At 44.5% G+C, this 17,503-nt stretch overlaps 1 protein-coding gene across 2 annotated transcripts in view; it reads right to left on the bottom strand.

Moving 5' to 3' along the window:
- The window catches only part of LOC138488100 (myeloperoxidase-like), a 103,376-nt gene that overhangs the window by 23,393 nt on the left and 62,480 nt on the right, over positions 1-17,503 (bottom strand). For both annotated transcript variants that reach the window (XM_069614855.1, XM_069614856.1), the window contains 3 exons: positions 6,987-7,302; positions 4,917-5,077; positions 3,196-3,454 (listed from right to left, as the gene is read on the bottom strand). In XM_069614855.1, the coding sequence (XP_069470956.1) occupies positions 3,196-3,454; positions 4,917-5,077; positions 6,987-7,302 (736 nt within the window). The remainder of the gene's footprint in view (positions 1-3,195; positions 3,455-4,916; positions 5,078-6,986; positions 7,303-17,503) is intronic.

The following is a 17,503-nucleotide window of genomic DNA, read 5'->3' on the forward strand; positions in this document are numbered from 1 at the left end:
AAGCAAGCCTACAATAACAATCAGGAAGCCCTTTTAGAAAAAACTGATTTGAAAAAGACGAGAGCAGTGTTTGTTAACACCTTTTCTAATCTGTCCTATACAATTAAATCAGTTGTTATGAAAATGTAGAAGAAAATGTACAACTAGGAGAAACCACCACCATTAGTGGCATATAGAAGGAGTCAAAATCTTAGACGTGTCTTAGTGAGTAGTGACATCATGGATAAACAACAAACCACTATACGCCAAACTATGCTTCGGGGCATGCCACCTTTGAGAAGTCACTTTCCATGTGGTCAGTGCGTGATGTGTAAGTACACAAATAAAACACACGAGGTTGACAATGGTCTAAATGAAAAATGGTTTTTGAAAGAAATGACAAACTGTAACAGTGACAAATGTTTACATGTCCGTGTGGTCTACACTATGTGGGCAAAACAAACAGAAGGTGTAAGAGCAGATTGATCGAACACCGCAGCTGCATCAAAGGAAAGATAATTTTGGGCCCTATGGTAAAACATTTCTTGGAGAAGGGACACAGTCTTGAAGATTTATCTTGGGTTATCCTTAAAAAGATCCATGGCCGGAGCAATGAGGATATCAACTGTAAATTGTTGAATTTTGTAAAAATAAAATGATATTCAAGATTCAAAGCCACTTAAAGGGCTTAAATGAGGGTATAGAATGGCATCATGTGACCCCTGGTTAATGGTTGTGGTCCTGTGTATATTGTTCATGAGTTATGGAGGAATGCAGCTGCGTTGTTTATGGTGAAATGGCCAAATGATTGGTGCCCCTATTATAACATGTCATGTACAAATGTTAAAAGATCTGGGCACCCCATGAGTCTTAATATTCGATTAGATCACCAGACTCTGAATACCCGTCAAACTATTGAATAAGGGCAGCACAATATAGGTGTTATTTAGTGTATCAATGTATGATTTGAACATCTCAATGATTGAAGTGTGATGTATCATTTGGCTTAGACGGCAAACAATGTTCGAACAAACTATCATGTGACAAGATATTATTGATTAAAAATGGTTTTGAATGTTGTTAAGATGGAAAAATGACAATGTGCAACTGTGCTATGAAATGCTAGTTTAATAATTAAATATGTGCAATGTATTTAGCTTGAAGATTAGATGGTGTGTGAAAAATTAAAATAACAGATTGTTATTGTGATGGGCTTGCAGAAGTTTTGACACAGGTACGTTGTTAGATGACATCGCAATCCTCTAATTCTCTTTTCCTGCCGATGTGAGTACAATTATTGGTATTGTTTGATGATCTAGTCATGGGTGACATAGTGAGATAATGAGCATTATAGATGTTTGTTTGTTTACAGTTCTTGTATGGTATGAGAGTAGGGAAACCAACATAACCGCTGATAATGGTTGACGATAAAAATCAGTCTGCCTTTTGGGGAACAGCCATTTGATCATGCAAATTAACTTTGGTCTGGCTTGGGCTATTTACCGTTAAAGAAGCGTTTTTGGAAGGTGAGTGTGGTTGTGAATGTCTACTATACTACGTCAATTCCACGGTGAATGTTAACAATGCAACAGTATTACGTAGCTAAGTAAATTAGTCTCTTACCCACGGAACACATTTCACAGGTGCCGTGGCGATACTACAATGCTTTGGTGTTCGATATATTGTTATTGTTATTGATATTTTCGATAGGCGATTCACGACCATGCAAAGACACATGTGTGTAAAGGTTGAATAGCAGTGTATTGTATATTGTATGACCCTTAGTTTGTAAATTGTCTGTTTCAGCTCTCAAGTAAAGAAAAGAAATCCTTTAAAGGAACATTAACCATGAACAAGATGTGAACAGCTTGGGCTATTGATAAGTCATCTCAAGGTAGGAGGAGGTTCTTCCTGGTTGTTGAAAAGTGGCTGTTGGTGGGACTGTAAGGTTGGACTCTCTTTGGAAGAAATACTATTGTGACTAGTACTTTGTCATGTTTCTTTTGACAGTGATGCTTGTGTGCTATTTGGAAGCAATTAAGAACTATTGGATTCTAACTGAAACGGAATTGTGGAAATAATACTACAATTTGCGGGATTATCATGCGTAGTTAGCAGGTATTTCCACATATATAAAAATGTTGGTCTGTGTGCGTCACAGACTTTCACCATGATGCATTGTATTTTTTTGTGTTGTGTGTATAGATGCAATTACTGCACTGTTAGGCAATTTGGTGGTATGGTATCTTTTCTTTCCCTTTATTTTTAGTGTTTTCTACACTGTAATGAGTGTTTTATGTGGGGTTCACCCACAGCACAAGGATCTGGAACAAAATAACTAACTTGTAAAGGACATCCCCTGATGAATGTTCTACCAACATGGTGCGATGAACAGAAACATGTTGGGACTATGAAATTGGGACACACTGTTCAGATTGAGCCATCATTTTTGTGAAATTGTGTCCATCTGATAAATTGTTTTATGCTTATGTATTGTTATTTGATGTGTGAATTTAGTGTACAGGAATATGATTTTCTTTGTGTTGTGTTGGGTGTTTATGGTTGATATATGTCATATTGACAAAATAAATTGATTTGGGATTGTTTACTTTTAGGTCTACTGAGTCCATTTTTTTTCAGGACTGACAGTGGGATAAGATAAGGACATATCACCAGATATGAGAAATTCTTTCACTATGATATTTATCTGTCTTTTTCTTTGTTACATACATAATTGGGAGATAGATTGACCTCATTTGGGGTCTATCGTGGGGTATTTGTTTGTCATCTGTATTGGATATACATTCCTGACTAATGCATCTGTGCACAACAAGCACATGAGGCTCTCCTGTGGACACGGATACCTCAAGTTATCTGAACATAAAACAGTTAGAAATAGACCCAGAGTATGTACTTCCAAACTACATAAAGCTACCTTGCACTGTCTCTTATTTCTCAATAACCAAACCCAGCTCCCTTCTTGATCAGATCTGCCAAAGTGCCAAGCGACCATGCAAAGGACAGCAGGGCTGCGGGGCACAGTATGAAACCACATAACATAACATAAAACACCATAACCTGTCTTTCTCTTAGTCCAAGGATGAAGTACATCTTCAGTTTGAACCTTTCACGCACTTCCTGCCTTATTGCTAACCCTGTTTGTAGAGCCGTTGATGGGCACAGTTAAAGGAATTTTGGATGGGATACACTCTTTACCTTCCCTCACGATTCTCCAGCTGTTGAAGAAAGTCAAGTGGAGGGGCACCTCGGCAGGGGCCTCCGTCAGCGGTCGGTACCCATTCCGGAGACGGAAGATGGTGGGCTGGATGGAGGTATGAGCATAACGGAAAGCAAGGGAGAAAACGTTAGCCACTCGTGGATCCGCTGATATGTTGTATCCCCGGTAGCGTGGAATAATCCTAGCAGATGCCTCGGGGCCCAGCAGAAGTGGGATGTAATCTTTGTAGGTGATTTTCTGAAAGAAAACAGATTATATTTTGCGGTCAGTCTCTAATGATGTTGCTGATCACTGAGTCTTTTGATTTGGAGCGGGCGTTAATTATGCTGATCCTGTCTGGAATGTGATTTATGCATTAGGTTGCTGAATCTGGCTGGGAGATACTGTACACTAACCTGACATATTGTTGACACTTTCTGAGTATATGTGAGCTGTGAAGGGACCTCTCAGAATGCTGATAATATCTGGGGCTATGTCATCTAAGCTGTACAGTGAGCTGCAATGAGGGGATATTGTCTGGGAATATGTGAACTGTGCGGGGTCCTGCCATGATATCAATACTGTGTGGGGATATGTGAGCTGTGCACAGAGCTGTCAGGATGCTGATACTGTCTGGGAACGTAGGAGGTGCACACAGATCTCTCAGGGGGTGTGAGTTGTGCAAGGACCTGCCAAATTGCGGATTCTGGCTAAGAACCTTTGGGCTGTGAGGGGACCTATCAGGATGCTGACAGTGTCAGTGGATGTGTGATTTGTTGATGTACCAGCCATGATGCCGATACTTCTGGGTATATATGAGCTGCTAAGGCACAGCTCATGGCACTGATACTGTCTGGTGATATGTGAGCAGGGCAGGCCTCTAAGGATGCTGATACTGTGTAGGGATAGGTGGGCTGGCCAGGGACCTGCCATGGATGCTGCTACCATCTAGGGTTTTTGGGAGCTGTGAATGGACCTCTCAGGATGCTAGTACTGTCAGGGCATATGTGAAATATACAGGTGCCTGTCATGATGCCAGTACTCTCTGGGAGTCATACAATGCTGAAGCCGTAATCCATATCTTTTGTGATACTATCTGGGGGTGGGTGCTCACGCACTGGAAGAACGACTCCAGGGTCTGCAAGGTATGCTTTGAAATTCAAAGAAATGCATCAACTTCCACTTTAGAACTCTCAAAACTAATCACCAATATACCTCAGATATGTACTATCAAATTCATCGCTGCCCCCATCTTTCAAACAAATTACTTGAAGGTGATCCCCACAGTCTTTGGCAGGACTTGCTGTGTATGCTGGTTTGCTGACAAGAAGACTGGGGTGGCCCAGCTAGGTCACCCATTCCCAATAGTTGGTCAGTATGGGTTTGCCCTGAGCTAAGCTGAGCTTTAATGTTATTCTTCTCAATGCTTGGTGATTTGCAAAGTAACAGTTAAAAGTATTCACCCAAATGCACCAAATTGCATTATTATCAAAAAGATACCCCTGTGGGGAGAACCCGTTCCCTTGAAACCTTCGTATGTGAGCTAATTTAAATCAATAATCACTTGAGTACTCAGTCGTAATGCCTTAGTTTTCCCCACATTTTTATACATTTTATACTGTGTATGAGCTCATAACGAGTTGGTTCATCTATTTGCTTTCACAGTGCAAAATCGACAGTGTTTTAAATTATGGAGCATGCATATGAGCTGCCCAAATACCTGTGAAATGCCCCCAATAATTTTTCTGGCCTCCTGGTAGATCCTTTCACCTGTCCATCGAGGATTTAAGCGGTTTAGCTGCCTCGCCACACGGTTGTGCTCCCGCATGAAGATTGTATGGAAGGCAGTGAGGCCGGGCTGCTCACTGGTCCTCGGGTCCCCTGGACATAAAGAGAATAATGACACAAGCTTAAAGGTCCCCGAAAGTAAGAGCAGTCCCATTCAGGTAAAGGCATTCCTTTTAACTCTGACTACAGGGAATTTAGGCCTAAGCAGCTAAAAAATCACCTCCAACATGGAACAGGAGTACAGATCCCTTCGCCCCTGAACTGTACTGAGAATAGAGCGTTTATAGAAGCATGCATAATCTCTTTAACTCCACGGTAAATTCCAGATGAGTAGTTATGCCAGTGTGTACACTATACACACTGTGTAGGGAAGTTGTCCATGTGTAGTGGCTCCTTAATTGAATTCCTAATCCATGCCTTCAAACCCATCCACGGGCTCCCCACACTTTACGATGCAACTCCTTCTCTCGATCTAACCCATCAAACCCTGAGGTCTCTAGATCTCCTCATCCTCTATGTTCCTGCGCTCTATGTGCTACCCCCTTTTGCTACTTTGCACGATTGCCCCTCACCACAGGCTCTCCACAACCCCACTATCAAGTTTTATCCCCCTATATCAGGCTCCAAATATGCCAATAGAAGGCAACTCCTCCCTCATCATCCCCCTTTCCTGTAAATAGGTGTATGTACTACGATCTAAATCCTGATATCTAGATACTTCCCAGTTATCTGTGCTTCTTAAACTTGTCCTTCCATTGATCTCCAACTTCCTGTCCCATTCCCTCCATTAACCAGTTGATGAATGCATCCAAGACGGTGTGCAGTCATAATGTCGACATCAATAATGTCGACAGTCAAAATGTCGACAAATTAATGTCGAAAAACAATAATGTCGACAAACAAAAATGTCGACATTATTCGATATTTTTTCGACATTAATTTAGTGTATGCATAAATAAATAAATAAATATATATATGATGTGTTGAGTATGAGGGGTGGTTGGGGGGGTGTGGGGGGGTGGCAGGGGGGTGTTGGGTGAGGGGGGGTTGGGGGGGGGACCCCCCCATAGTAAATACAATTTTTATTTATTTAATTATTGAATAAATAAATAAATAAATAATTGGTATGTGTTGAGTATGAGGGGTGAAAGGGTGGTTGGGGGGGTGTGGGGGGGCGGCAGGGGGGTGTTGGGTGAGGGGGGGTTGGGGGGGGGACCCCCCCATAGTAAATACAATTTTTATTTATTTAATTATTAAATAAATAAATAAATAAATAAATAAATAATTGGTATGTGTTGAGTATGAGGGGTGAAAGGGTGGTTGGGGGGTGTGGGGGGGGGGGGTGGCAGGGGGGTGTTGGGTGAGGTGTTGATAGTTTTAAGGGTTTATAGTCATAATGTCAAAAAAAAAAATGTCGACATTTTTTTTTCGACATTATGACTTTTTACATTAAAAGTATAGAATGTCGACATTATTATTTTCGACATTATTTTTTCGACATTTTTGTCTGTCGACATTTTTTTGTCGACATTATGACTATAAACCATCCAAGACCTGCTTCAATTGTGCTATTGTACGGCACCCAATAATGGGACTGTGCATTCATGTTGAAACTCTCTTTGATAAGCATGTAAACTTAAAAAGAACAAATACAATCACTCCATGATGGTGCAGAACTTTGGGCTGATCTAATAGGCACTAGATGGGGAGGAGAGGGCCGAACTTGGTGGGGGGAAGAGTTGCAGCATGCGGCCGTTGGTAGGTGAAGGACAGTGGTTAGGGGTGAATGCATTGTTGGTGTCTATGAAGAATAGTACCAACTGAAAATTGTACAACCATTTTGCAAAGCGTAAATCCTGCACTTTATACCGGTCCTAAAATTGGTAGAAAGGTATTTAAAAATATATCCACATATTTTTCAGAGTTTTAAGACATCATGAACCTGAATTAATTCATCAAAAACCATGCTCACCTACAACACCTACAATGGTACACTACTCACCGCTCAGGAAACATGGTATCCCCGACGATCTGTTGGTGAGGACGCAGAAGTCCACCTCCATATTATCAAAGGGCAGAAATTCTCTACCGTTATCAGTAAAACGCTCATTAATGGCCAACAGGCCCAACTGGTTGGTCAAGTTCCGGAGCCTGGTTGCCAAACGCATGTCACTGCCATACACCTGGCTGGCGTCGATGAATGATGTTAGAATATTTATCTGTTCGCGGATGGTCGAGCCTTCACTGCATGCCGGTGCAGAGCGGAACATAGGAATACAGTCACTTCGGTTTGTGATCCTTGCATCATTGGATGGAATCTGCAGAAATAAAATCCAGAAATGCATCATAAAACTTACAGGTATTAGTATTCAATATGTGGCTTGAGCACATATTCCTTAATGCATAAGGCAAAGTGAAATGAGCAGGTTCAAATATATTTTGGGTGAAAATGCTGCACCCGTCTGCTGGAATTGCAGATTTGTTGGATCCTTGGATGTGTGTTTTAATGTGTAGCCTACAAGGCTTGTGGATGTGTTTTGGAGGCAGAGAAAGATTGCACTTCTATGCATGAATTATTGGAGGTGGAGACATAGGGCACCGGTATGGGTAAGTGAAGTTGGCGGTAGCAAGGGGTTGTATGGTTTGTGCCTTTAAGGTATGGGTCCTGCAGCTTCATGGATATCACTTGTGAGGTAGTGAAAGGTTAAGCTGATGGTTCTATTGGTGGGTTACTGGAAGTGGTGAAGTAGGTCATCTGTATAGGTAAGTGAAGTTGGAGGTAGCGAGTGGTTGTATAGTTTGTGCCTTTAACGAGGAGACCAGGCAGCTTAATGGATATCATTTGGGAGGTAGTGAACATTTAAGCTAATGGCACCATTGGTGGGTTACTGGAGGTGGATGTGTATCTATAACAGGGAAGTGAAGCTAGTGATATGGTTGGGATTTGATAGATAAGGTGTGATCAGTCTGTCCGTGTTGTACATTTAGGTGGAATCCATGTTGATTCTATAAATTCTAAAATGTGTGCTTTTCTATATTCATCATATCTAAACTTGCTTTGTGTTCTGCGACAGTAGAGAGAAGAGGTCAGCACTTTATGGACTGAAGGTGTGCAAGCCTTACTGCATGGATAGATAAGGTGTTGAATGGGGGGATCTGGAGGCATCCTGAAGGAGATGAAGGTAGTGATAGGGTTGTTCTTAGACTAAGCTGCTGCTGGAAGAAGTGCTGAGGGACTCCACATGGAAGTGAAGAACGAGGACCCGTGGGGCTTGTGTGGCTAGTGAATTCAAGCAGGCGGTAATCTAGGAGCTCCTGCTATGAGATTTGGAAGTATTTATACACTATGATGGCAATTCTATTGGTGGGTTCCTGTGGTGGAGGTGTAAAGGTATCCTATGTGAAGGTGAAGGCAGGAGTCTTGTGGCTTGCATAGTAAAGGTGGTGGGCGGGAGGGTCCTTCACTGAGTTTTAGGAGGAAGTGATATACCATAAGGGTGATTCTATTGGTGTGTTTCTGGGCAGCGAGGTAGAGAGATCTTGCGTGAAGGTAAAGGCAGGGGTCCTGTGGGAGGCGCATAGCAAGTGTAATAAACGTGGGAGGCACGAAGGTCCTTCTCTGAGTTTTAGGTGGGAGTGGTGTTACACCATGAGGGTGATTTTGATTTTCTGGGCAGAGAGGTAGAGAGATCTTATGTGAAGGTAAAGGCAGGGGTCCTGCGGGAGGTGCATGGCTAGTGTAATAAAGGTGGTGGGCAGGAAGGTCCTTCTCTGAGTTTTAGAGGGGAGTGTTATACCATGAGGGTGGTTCTATTGGTCTGTTTCTGGGGAGAGATGTAGAGTGATCTTGTGTGAAGGTAAAGGCAGGGGTCCTGCGGGAGGTGCATAGCTAGTGTAATAAAGGTGGTGGGCAGGAAGGTTCTTCTCTGAGTTTTAGGGGGGAGTGGTGTTACACCATGAGGGTGAATCTTTGGGCAGAGAGGTAGAGAGAACTTGTGTGAAGGTAAAGGCAGGGGTCCTTTCGGAGATGCATGGCTAGTGTAATAAAGGTGGTGGGCAGGTAGGTCCTTCTCTGAGTTTTAGGGGTGTGTGTTATACCATGAGGGTGGTTCTATTGGTGTGTTTCTGGGGAGCAATGTAGAGTGATCCTATGTGAAGGTGAAGGCAGGGGTCCTGTGGGAGGTGCATAGCTAGTGTAATAAAGGTGGTGCCATAGGCATTGCTAGGGGGGGAAGAGGGGACTATAGTCCCGGGTCTTTTGGTGATAGCCCCAGATAGAGCTCAGGGGCTAGAACCAAAAGGCTAGCTTGCCCCGAGCCCCGACAGTCCCGACATTAACATAGCCCCAGATCTTTTCCAGGCCTAGCAACACCCCTGGGTGGTGGGCGGGAAGGTCCTTCGTTGAGTTTTAGGGGGGGGAGTGGTGTTACACCATGGTGTGTTTTTGGGTGGAGACATAGAAATGATCCTATGTGAAGGTGAAGGCACAGATCCTGTGGCAGTTGTATGACTAGAGTATTAAAGGTGAAGCTCTGGAAGATCAGGTATTTGCTACTAAAGGCAGAGAGAGGGAAGATCTTGCAACATTTTAATATGTATCTGAAGACTTAAGCCTGGAGGCTGCATGATTGGTGTTTTGAAGGCGGAGAGTTGCAGGCATGGGGACACGCTTTTGAAGTGAAGCCAGCATGATTTAAATATCGATAGACTATTGTTGCTAGGGATTTGATTTGTCTGTTATGGACTGTTTAAGATGAACGTATCCATATGGAGTTGTTCTCTCCGTTCAACTTCCAGAGGGGCAGCAAGGTTAGTGTTATGGAGTAAGTACAATGGGGTGCAGGGGTGGGCTATGCAGACGCCAGCAGCAGCCGAGATGAGATGGGCATTGGTGAGAGGGGAGCGGAGACAGCAGTGGGTGTGAGGGCAGGCAGCGATAGCACCCAGCGTGACAGGTGGAATCCTGGGAGCCATCAGGATCATTGGCCACAGCAGAAATTAAGACCCAGAAGGCTGGTTCCTGATTGGCTGCCCGGATGCTAGTGTAGAGGAGCAGCCAAATGCCTCTACAGGAAGACCCGCCCCCCCTTCAGCCTGTATACTGGAAACCGGAAATTGTGCCATGCTTGACACCAGCAGTTGTGACCATTCCGTGATGAATCCTCGAGAAAAGATACCCCTTGAGAAAACCCTATCAGATGTTCTCCTGAAGAAATGATAATCTAATGGATGAGTGCGTCGAAGGAATATGACAAATAAGAGAAAGAGGAGCTGGTGACGTCACAAAAACGAGCGTGACACACTGAGAAGATAAGCTAAAGAAGATACGTGGACCTCATAAAAACTGATGACGAAATAAAGAATCGAGTGAACGTTTGTATGCAAAAAGATAATTGCACATGTGAAGAGCACTGCAGAAAATGCAAGTCGTTCAATAACTGTACAGATGCAGTAACGCAAGGAGACTAAGTGATCATAGAAGCTGGCTGTATGCAATGAATAGACTGCAGGTGGAGACCCATAATAAAGAAACTGGACATCGGTGTCACATATTTAGTAAGTTCAAACTCATGGAGAAGAGGGACTGAAAGCTGTGTTGCAGCAAAGAATTAGCTGGGATTGTGAATGAAGCTGGAAGGGCTGTCTGGCCTGGTGTCAGCCAAGACTGGTTATCTATCTAGCAGCGAACGTGAGATGCTGAATTATCCCTTGTTAAGGTGCAAAGGAAGAACACCATGAGTGCCAAGTTTTATTAATTTAAGACAATTAGATGCTGCAAAATGTACCAAAGTACGGTCTCCTGTCACGTGAGCCAAGAATGAAAATCGAGTTGAACATGCCGTTCCAGAACTATGATAGCACGTGCTCACACTCCCTTATATTCCCAGAGATGAGAATACACTGCAAGGCCAAGTTTAAAGACAATCTTCATGGCAGAAGGCAGGGGTGATGAGAGACATTGGGGTATTTGGGTGGTGAGGTACAGTCAAGTCCACCTCCTGGCACCTCGGGTATGAGCGTACGTGCTAGCCAAATGTTCCAGACTGGCAGGAGTGTGTCAACCAATTGTATAAGGCATATAATAAAGGGCCTTATAGTTTGAGGACCAATGAGATATTGGCCCTCATTACAAGTCAGGCGGTGGACCATGGTGCTATTAGCACCATGGTCCATGCCGGATTCCGCCATGCTGGATGGCGGAATTACCGCCCCATTCCAAGGTGAGTGGGGGGTAATTCCCCATTCTTCATTTGCTCTTCCCCATTCCCATTTTTGCCCCATAGGACATAATGGGGATGGGGAAGGCACTAATTACGGCACCGTAAATTACCATGAGGGTGAATCTTTGGGCAGAGAGGTAGAGAGAACTTGTGTGAAGGTAAAGGCAGGGGTCCTGTCGGAGATGCATGGCTAGTGTAATAAAGGTGGTGGGCAGGTAGGTCCTTCTCTGAGTTTTAGGTGTGTGTGTGTTATACCATGAGGGTGGTTCTATTGGTGTGTTTCTGGAGAGCAATGTAGAGTGATCCTATGTGAAGGTGAAGGCAGGGGTCCTGTGGGAGGTGCATAGCTAGTGTAATAAAGGTGGTGCCATAGGCATTGCTAGGGGGGGAAGAGGGGACTATAGTCCCGGGTCTTTTGGTGATAGCCCCAGATAGCGCTCAGGGGCTACAACCAAAAGGCTAGCTTGCCCCGAGCCCCGACAGTCCCGACATTAACATAGCCCCAGATCTTTTCCAGGCCTAGCAACACCCCTGGGTGGTGGGCGGGAAGGCCCTTCGTTGAGTTTTAGGGGGGGGAGTGGTGTTACACCATGGTGTGTTTTTGGGTGGAGACATAGAAATGATCCTATGTGAAGGTGATGGCACAGATCCTGTGGCAGTTGTATGACTAGAGTATTAAAGGTGAAGCTCTGGAAGATCAGGTATTTGCTACTAAAGGCAGAGAGAGGGAAGATCTTGCAACATTTTAATATGTATCTGAAGACTTAAGCCTGGAGGCTGCATGATTGGTGTTTTGAAGGCGGAGAGTTGCAGGCATGGGGACACGCTTTTGAAGTGAAGCCAGCATGATTTATATATCGATAGACTATTGTTGCTAGGGATTTGATTTGTCTGTTATGGACTGTTTAAGATGAACGTATCCATATGGAGTTGTTCTCTCCGTTCAACTTCCAGAGGGGCAGCAAGGTTAGTGTTATGGAGTAAGTACAATGGGGTCCAGGGGTGGGCTATACAGAAGCCAGCAGCAGCCGAGATGAGATGGGCATTGGTGAGAGGGGAGCGGAGACAGCAGTGGGTGTGAGGGCAGGCAGCGATAGCACCAAGCGTGACAGGTGGAATCCTGGGAGCCATCAGGATCATTGGCCACAGTAGCAATTAAGACCCAGAAGGCTGGTTCCTGATTGGCTGCCCGGATGCTAGTGTAGAGGAGCAGCCGAATGCCTCTACAGGAAGACCCGCCCCCCCTTCAACCTGTATACTGGAAACCGGAAATTGTGCCATGCTTGACACCAGCAGTTGTGACCATTCCGTGATGAATCCTCGAGAAAAGATACCCCTTGAGAAAACGCTATCAGATGTTCTCCTGAAGAAATGATAATCTAATGGATGAGTGCGTCGAAGGAATATGAAAAATAAGAGAAAGAGGAGCTGGTGACGTCACAAAAACGAGCGTGACACACTGAGAAGATAAGCTAAAGAAGATACGTGGACCTTATAGAAACTGATGACGAAATAAAGAATCGAGTGAACGTTTGTATGCAAAAAGATAATTGCACATGTGAAGAGCACTGCAGAAAATGCAAGTGGTTCAATAACTGTACAGATGCAGTAACGCAAGTAGACTAAGTGATCATAGAAGCTGGCTGTATGCAATGAATAGACTGCAGGTGGAGACCCATAATAAAGAAACTAGACATCGGTGTCACATATTTAGTAAGTTCAAACCCATGGAGAAGAGGGACTGAAAGCTGTGTTGCAGCAAAGAATTAGCTGGGATTGTGAATGAAGCTGGAAGGGCTGTCTGGCCTGGTGTCAGCCAAGACTGGTTATCTATCTAGCAGCGAACGTGAGATGCTGAATTATCCCTTGTTAAGGTGCAAAGGAAGAACACCATGAGTGCCAAGTTTTATTAATTTAAGACAATTAGATGCTGCAAAATGTACCAAAGTACGGTCTCCTGTCACGTGAGCCAAGAATGAAAATCGAGTTGAACATGCCGTTCCAGAACTATGATAGCACGTGCTCACACTCCCTTATATTCCCAGAGATGAGAATACACTGCAAGGCCAAGTTTAAAGACAATCTTCATGGCAGAAGGCAGGGGTGATGAGAGACATTGGGGTATTTGGGTGGTGAGGTACAGTCAAGTCCACCTCCTGGCACCTCGGGTATGAGCGCACGTGCTAGCCAAATGTTCCAGAATGGCAGGAGTGTGTCAACCAATTGTATAAGGTATATAACAAAGGGCCTTATAGTTTGAGGACCAATGAGATATTGGCCCTCATTACAAGTCAGGCGGTGGACCATGGTGCTATTAGCACCATGGTCCATGCCGGATTCCGCCATGCTGGATGGCGGAATTACCGCCCCATTCCAAGGTGAGTGGGGCGGTAATTCCCCATTCATCATTTGCTCTTCCCCATTCCCATTTTTGCCCCATAGGGCATAATGGGGATGGGGAAGGCACTAATTACGGCACCGTAAATTACCATGAGGGTGAATCTTTGGGCAGAGAGGTAGAGAGAACTTGTGTGAAGGTAAAGGCAGGGGTCCTGTCGGAGATGCATGGCTAGTGTAATAAAGGTGGTGGGCAGGTAGGTCCTTCTCTGAGTTTTAGGGGTGTGTGTTATACCATGAGGGTGGTTCTATTGGTGTGTTTCTGGGGAGCAATGTAGAGTGATCCTATGTGAAGGTGAAGGCAGGGGTCCTGTGGGAGGTGCATAGCTAGTGTAATAAAGGTGGTGCCATAGGCATTGCTAGGGGGGGAAGAGGGGACTATAGTCCCGGGTCTTTTGGTGATAGCCCCAGATAGAGCTCAGGGGCTACAACCAAAAGGCTAGCTTGCCCCGAGCCCCGACAGTCCCGACATTAACATAGCCCCAGATCCTTTCCAGGCCTAGCAACACCCCTGGGTGGTGGGCGGGAAGGTCCTTCGTTGAGTTTTAGGGGGGGGAGTGGTGTTACACCATGGTGTGTTTTTGGGTGGAGACATAGAAATGATCCTATGTGAAGGTGAAGGCACAGATCCTGTGGCAGTTGTATGACTAGAGTATTAAAGGTGAAGCTCTGGAAGATCAGGTATTTGCTACTAAAGGCAGAGAGAGGGAAGATCTTGCAACATTTTAATATGTATCTGAAGACTTAAGCCTGGAGGCTGCATGATTTGGTGTTTTGAAGGCGGAGAGTTGCAGGCATGGGGACACGCTTTTGAAGTGAAGCCAGCATGATTTATATATCGATAGACTATTGTTGCTAGGGATTTGATTGGTCTGTTATGGACTGTTTAAGATGAACGTATCCATATGGAGTTGTTCTCTCCGTTCAACTTCCGGAGGGGCAGCAAGGTTAGTGTTATGGAGTAAGTACAATGGGGTGCAGGGGTGGGCTATGCAGACGCCAGCAGCAGCCGAGATGAGATGGGCATTGGTGAGAGGGGAGCGGAGACAGCAGTGGGTGTGAGGGCAGGCAGCGATAGCACCCAGCGTGACAAGTGGAATGCTGGGAGCCATCAGGATCATTGGCCACTGCAGAAATTAAGACCCAGAAGGCTGGTTCCTGATTGCCTGCCCGGATGCTAGTGTAGAGGAGCAGCCGAATGCCTCTACAGGAAGACCCGCCCCCGCTTCAACCTGTAAACTGGAAACCGGAAATTGTGCCATGCTTGATACCAGCAGTTGTGACCATTCCGTGATGAATCCTCGAGAAAAGATACCCCTTGAGAAAACCCTATCAGATGTTCTCCTGAAGAAATGATAATCTAATGGATGAGTGTGTCGAAGGAATATGATAAATAAGAGAAAGAGGAGCTGGTGACGTCACAAAAACGAGCGTGACACGTGCCTTGGACTTTAACTCCTGCAAAAAGCAGGCGTTAAAGTGTGAATCAGGCGTTAAGGGTTAACTGCGCCAACGGCGCCGTTAAACCCTTAATGCCTGACTTGTAATGAGGGCCATTGTGTTCCTAGTAATGTTGAAGATGACTTCTACTAGAGGTGGGCATAAGTTGTCCACTTGACAGTAGATGTCCAATCACAACCCAACCCCTTAAAGAAAGTATACTTAGATGTTCCCCATAAGCGTATCACAACCCCCCGCAGGTTTCTCTTATTTGCCACATAGTATGACATCACATATGACACATTTTTGCTATATAAGTACAATTCTTTATGAAATGCTTCAAGAGAGCTGGTGTGACGTCAGTTGATGTCGATTGTAACTCCCTGTTTTAGACAACTGATAATGAAACAGAAATACTTTGCCATCTTCCTATGTTGGTTTAGTTATTTGGTGTAAGAGTTACTCTGATTCCCATCCACTGCATGATACGCTACCCAAAGGACGTTAAGTTCACTAACAGTCCACCAGGGAGGATGATAAAGATTATTAAGGTGCAGATCTGGAAGAAATGCATAACGTGAAGGTTTTGACACTCGTTCTCCTTGGATAAGACTGAAATGTAAGATCTGATAGCCCTGTGTAATAGTTTGTATATCTTGCACATAGTTTTTCATGTGTGCACAATTCTCCAAGGGATTGTTCAAGTGCTAAACAAACAAGTTTGAAAATCAAGTGCCCAAAAACAAGGATTGTGGTTGTTTGACTGAATTTATTTGCTTGTGGTCGATTTGACAAAAATAAAATTGCATTGTTTTTACCGCAAATATATGCAGGGGAGACCCCCTGCACCCCACCCCAAAGCCCCCCTATATTATTTATTAACCCACAGCCACCCCCCACATATATTTGCGGTAAAAACCCCTTCCCTAAATTTGGTCAAATCGGCCACGATCAAATCAGCCACGGTCAACTTGGTTAATACCCAAAATCAATGAACCTTACATTAAAAATAGTGACATTTTAACAACAATTAGAAGTACAAATGAAATGCGATGAGAATGGTTGATTTAAAAATGAGAGCTGCATCACCATTAGATCGGAGGAGGAGGTCTGCACTGCAGGCAGGCACATCCAGGGTGGATAGCAGGCACGAGAGATAGAAGCAGTTTGGCTTTTCTCTGTCCATGGAACCTGAACAAGCATTGCCTTCAGCGTTTGAGTTGCCAAACCTTTGGGGACGCAGAGTAGGGTAACATTTCTCATTAATGATAGAGCGGAATTGTATAGTTGTGTATGGCTTGGAAGCGGGACAGTGTCAAGGTATTTCAACTTTTTAGAGTGGAATTGGTTCTGGCCGTTCTACGAGCAGCTGCACCATGTTGGCAGCCTTATTTCACAGAAACATACTCATTTAATTTGGGCTTTGAATGTGAGCAAAACACATGTTACAGGCTGCTTTTGCTGCCCCCCTCAGGCCCGTCACCTCCCTCTTGCAGTATTCAGCAACATTCTTATAACCTCCTTGCCTTTTTGCTCCAATTTTCCCTGACATTAAGAAAAAGAAAGAGCGACTAATACGTTTTCAGCAGGAAATGTAGTTTGTCAGCTCCCTGTGGACTGCTTGCTACGTGATAATCTGCAACTATTAACCACCTCACTGCATTCTTCTGAGTTCATTATGATTTACGCACCTCACAGGTGCCTCAGACTGTTCCCAGCTGCAAGGAAAAGGGCACCTCGAGTGACATACTGAAAAGGTCCCTCACCTGCCCAGACATATCTTCACAAAGCTGTGCTTGGAAGATATTATCAGTTATTTAGTTTTTGAAATACTGCATTCTATTACTGTCTTGGGAGGATAGCTCAGTGGCAACGTGCTCGCCTTGGAAGCAAGACAACACAGAGCAGCACAGGTTCGATCCCCGGGTCCGCACTTAGAAACCTCTGGGCATTAAATGCATTATAAATAACCTATCCTATCATACTCAAATGCCACGGCATATGATTTTGGATTCTGTACTCCACTGCTGTGATGTCACAATTGGTTGTCCTCCCAAAACAAAATCCACCTTAAAGTAGCTTCCCTGGTTCATAAAGCCCTGAACAATGCAGCACCTAGCTATCTCTGCAATAAACTCACTAAAAGAAATCATTTACGCCCTGCCAGAACTGCTAATGCCAACAGCCTCAACATTCCCAGATTCAGGTTATCTAAGGCGGGGGGCAGTAGCTTCTCGGTGCAAGCAGCTCAATTATGGAACTCATTGCCTAATCCTCTACGCGAGGCACAGCCCTTCCACAAATTCAGAATTAACTACATCAATCTGCTAAGGACTACCAATGAATAGCCTATCGGCGCCCACTTATCCCCCACCCCACCCTAGAATATACACTTCATCATGATCCTATGGTCCCACTCACTTTGCCCACCTGACCAACGAGATTTCGCCCATACAGTACC

The sequence above is a fragment of the Ambystoma mexicanum genome, chromosome 9 (assembly GCF_040938575.1).
Source record: "Ambystoma mexicanum isolate Mex_15411 chromosome 9, UKY_AmexF1_1, whole genome shotgun sequence".
NCBI classification, from domain to species: Eukaryota; Metazoa; Chordata; class Amphibia; order Caudata; family Ambystomatidae; genus Ambystoma; species Ambystoma mexicanum.